The 2,651-nt window shown below is 54.1% G+C and overlaps 1 protein-coding gene across 1 annotated transcript in view; it reads right to left on the bottom strand.

Moving 5' to 3' along the window:
- Positions 1-583: 583 nt before the first annotated feature.
- INSR (insulin receptor) overlaps positions 584-2,651 on the bottom strand; it is a 115,864-nt gene continuing 113,796 nt past the window's right edge. The window contains exons 14-17 of the mRNA XM_012646114.1: positions 2,600-2,651; positions 1,928-2,172; positions 890-1,000; positions 584-800 (exon numbers count right to left, since the gene is read on the bottom strand). Of these exons, the coding sequence (XP_012501568.1) occupies positions 618-800; positions 890-1,000; positions 1,928-2,172; positions 2,600-2,651 (591 nt within the window). The 3' untranslated portion in view covers positions 584-617. The remainder of the gene's footprint in view (positions 801-889; positions 1,001-1,927; positions 2,173-2,599) is intronic.

The raw sequence follows: 2,651 nt of genomic DNA, 5'->3' as shown, positions 1-2,651 counted from the left end.
CTCTCCTGAGCTGCCCTCTGCCCCTGGGCGTCTCTCTTTCACGGAATTCTATTTCTTTCCTTCACTACTCTTTGCCCAGACTTCATTATCTTGCTTGGATAAGTATTAACTATTTGATTGTTTACGTAGAGGAACACTGTCTGGTGGAACTTTCCCTGACGGTGGACATGGTCTATATCCACACTGTCCAATACGGTCAGTAGCCATGAGGCTCAGGTGGTTACTGAATGCCCTCAATGTGGCTGGTGCAACTGATGGGCTGAATTTTTACTTTCACTTAATTTAAATTAATTTAAATATAAATGGCCACAGGTAAGACCATACGGTGCCAGACAGCACAGATAAAGACAGCAAGCTGCACTTGGGTGCAGAAAAACTGTGGTGTTTGATTCAGGGTTGCATTCTAGCATCTACTGCAGTGGCTAAGCACAGACAAGGTAACACACCTACTTTTTAAACAAGCAAATGGGGGGGTGAGTTTATCATCAAATGCAATTCATTTACAGTTGGAGGATCTTCATCCAAAATCCTGCCCCTTGAGGATATCAGAAGAGATTTAGAAAACCTTGTTACAGAAAACCTCTTTCCGAAATCAAATTGGAACTCGGTCATACGTTTCAAAGCAGAAAGCCAGACAAACCTCCGATTTTGACGGTGAAATCGTGAGCGACCATGCAGTTTCTAGCTGCGAGGTCCCGGTGCACAAACTTCTTGGCGTTGAGGTACGCCATCCCGTCAGCGATCTCCGCAGCCATCTGAATCATCTCTTGCAGGGTAGGCGGAGGGCGACCCGGGTTATTCTGAAGTCGAAACATGGGGTCGAGTTCAGCGGCACTGGTACCCTCGGCTGGGAAGCCTGTGCCCTGCTGGGTACCCAGAGGCAGCTCACCTCAGCCTCCGGCCGCAGAGAGCGGAGGTAGCTCTTCAGGTCTCCATGAGCCATCAGCTCCATCACCACCAGCGTTGGCTGGCCCTTGGACACCACCCCCAGGAGGCGGACCTGCAGAGCCAACACGAGGGTTCTTGGGTGAGGGTCCATGGGACCATTCCGACTCACAGAGGTCTCCCTGTCTGGTGTCTTTGTCTTAGCACCCTGTGCCTGGATGGAGCATGGTCAGTCCTAGTCTGGGAGAGCAAACCGACGACCTGTCTACATACAGCAACATGCCAAGGCAAAAACGGGCCCCTTTAATGTTCCTGAGCGCACGATGCATGTTCCTACCCCCAGGCCTTTGCATTAGCTGTTCCCTCTGCCTCATTCTCTGCTCCCTCCCGTGTCCTTCACATCCTTTATAAGATTTTGCTCAAATACATCCATCAACCCTCCTCTCCTCTCCTTTTTTCACCTATCCATAGCATTTTATCCTAACGTATAAAGTAATGAATACGTCGGGTTTGGTGTCTGTCTCCACGTGCTGTGTTGGAAACTCCACGAGGGCAGGAATCTGCAGCATCACGGGGAAAAGGCGCAGGGCTTCAGGTGCCCCACAAACTTGCATGGCAGGAATGAAAGTACGCGAAGGCCCAAAGAGAGACGAAGAGCCCCTTGTTGGAGCAGAAAGGCAGGAAGCATTTGTGCTAGCATCAAGGAGGGGGGCAGGAATGAGGACAGGTGGGATGGGGCATATCTCTGTGCGGTTCAGGGTTACAAAAAAGCCAGGAAGAGAGAAGAGAGGGAAGAGTCCAGAAAGCAATGGAAGATTCCAGAAAGTAATGGAAGATTCTGGAATGCAGTGGGACACCCATAGAGTCTGGTCCCAGGTGAAATGGGAGAGGATGGGATTGGAGAAAGGAGTGATCCTCCCACACACACACACACATCTTTAGGATGGGAGGCGCGGTGGAGTGGGGGATGGGCAGGGTCTGCATCCGTGCGCAGTGGGCGACGGCGGGGCAGAGGAAGGGGCCTCGTCCCCGCCGGACTTACCACGTGGTGGCACGTGAAACCCTTCATAACCGAAGCCTCGTTGAGGAACTCGATCCGCTCCCGGAGGCTGGACGACTCGTTGACGGTCTTCACCGCCACGCGGGTCTCCGCCTCGCCCTTGACGATGTCCCTGGCGTTGCCCTCGTACACCATGCCGAAGGAGCCCTGCCCCAGCTCTCGGAGGAGGGTGATCTTCTCCCGAGGCACCTCCCACTCGTCCGGCACGTACACAGAACACGGAAACACTACTTTTCACCTATCTACACGGCGTTCTCGGCCGGTCCTTTGGGGGTCCCCAGACCCCTCCCACCCCCCGCAAACATTCATTAAGTGACTTCTGTGCTGCAGGGACCCGTGCCGGGCACTGGGTATACGGCTGAGAACAGGACAGGTGTCTGTCTGTCCCCATGGAGAAGATGGCAGAGGCTTGGGAAGGGGTCCCAGACCAGCTGGAGGAGCCCATCCAAGCGGGTGCCAGACAGCAGGTGTCTGAGTCTCACAGTAATGGGGGGGCGGGTTTCTGCAGCAGGGGCGGGTCAGCAAGCTCACAGGAACAAGACGGCTTTCCCTGGCCCCCCTGGGGTAGTCACCTGCACTCTCACTTGTTGATGATGGCAAAAGAAGCCCAACAGCACAGTTCTGGCCACCCACGGGGAAGAGGATGCTACTCACCATCGCTGGCACTGAGGTACTCAGGGTTTGAAGACGCGTACAGCGGTCCCAG

Source organism: Propithecus coquereli, unplaced genomic scaffold (genome assembly GCF_000956105.1).
Source record: "Propithecus coquereli isolate 6110/MARCELLA unplaced genomic scaffold, Pcoq_1.0 Scaffold241, whole genome shotgun sequence".
NCBI classification, from domain to species: domain Eukaryota; kingdom Metazoa; phylum Chordata; class Mammalia; order Primates; family Indriidae; genus Propithecus; species Propithecus coquereli.
The sequence above is the reverse complement of the archived record's forward strand: the minus strand, read 5'-3'. Positions and strand labels throughout refer to the sequence as shown.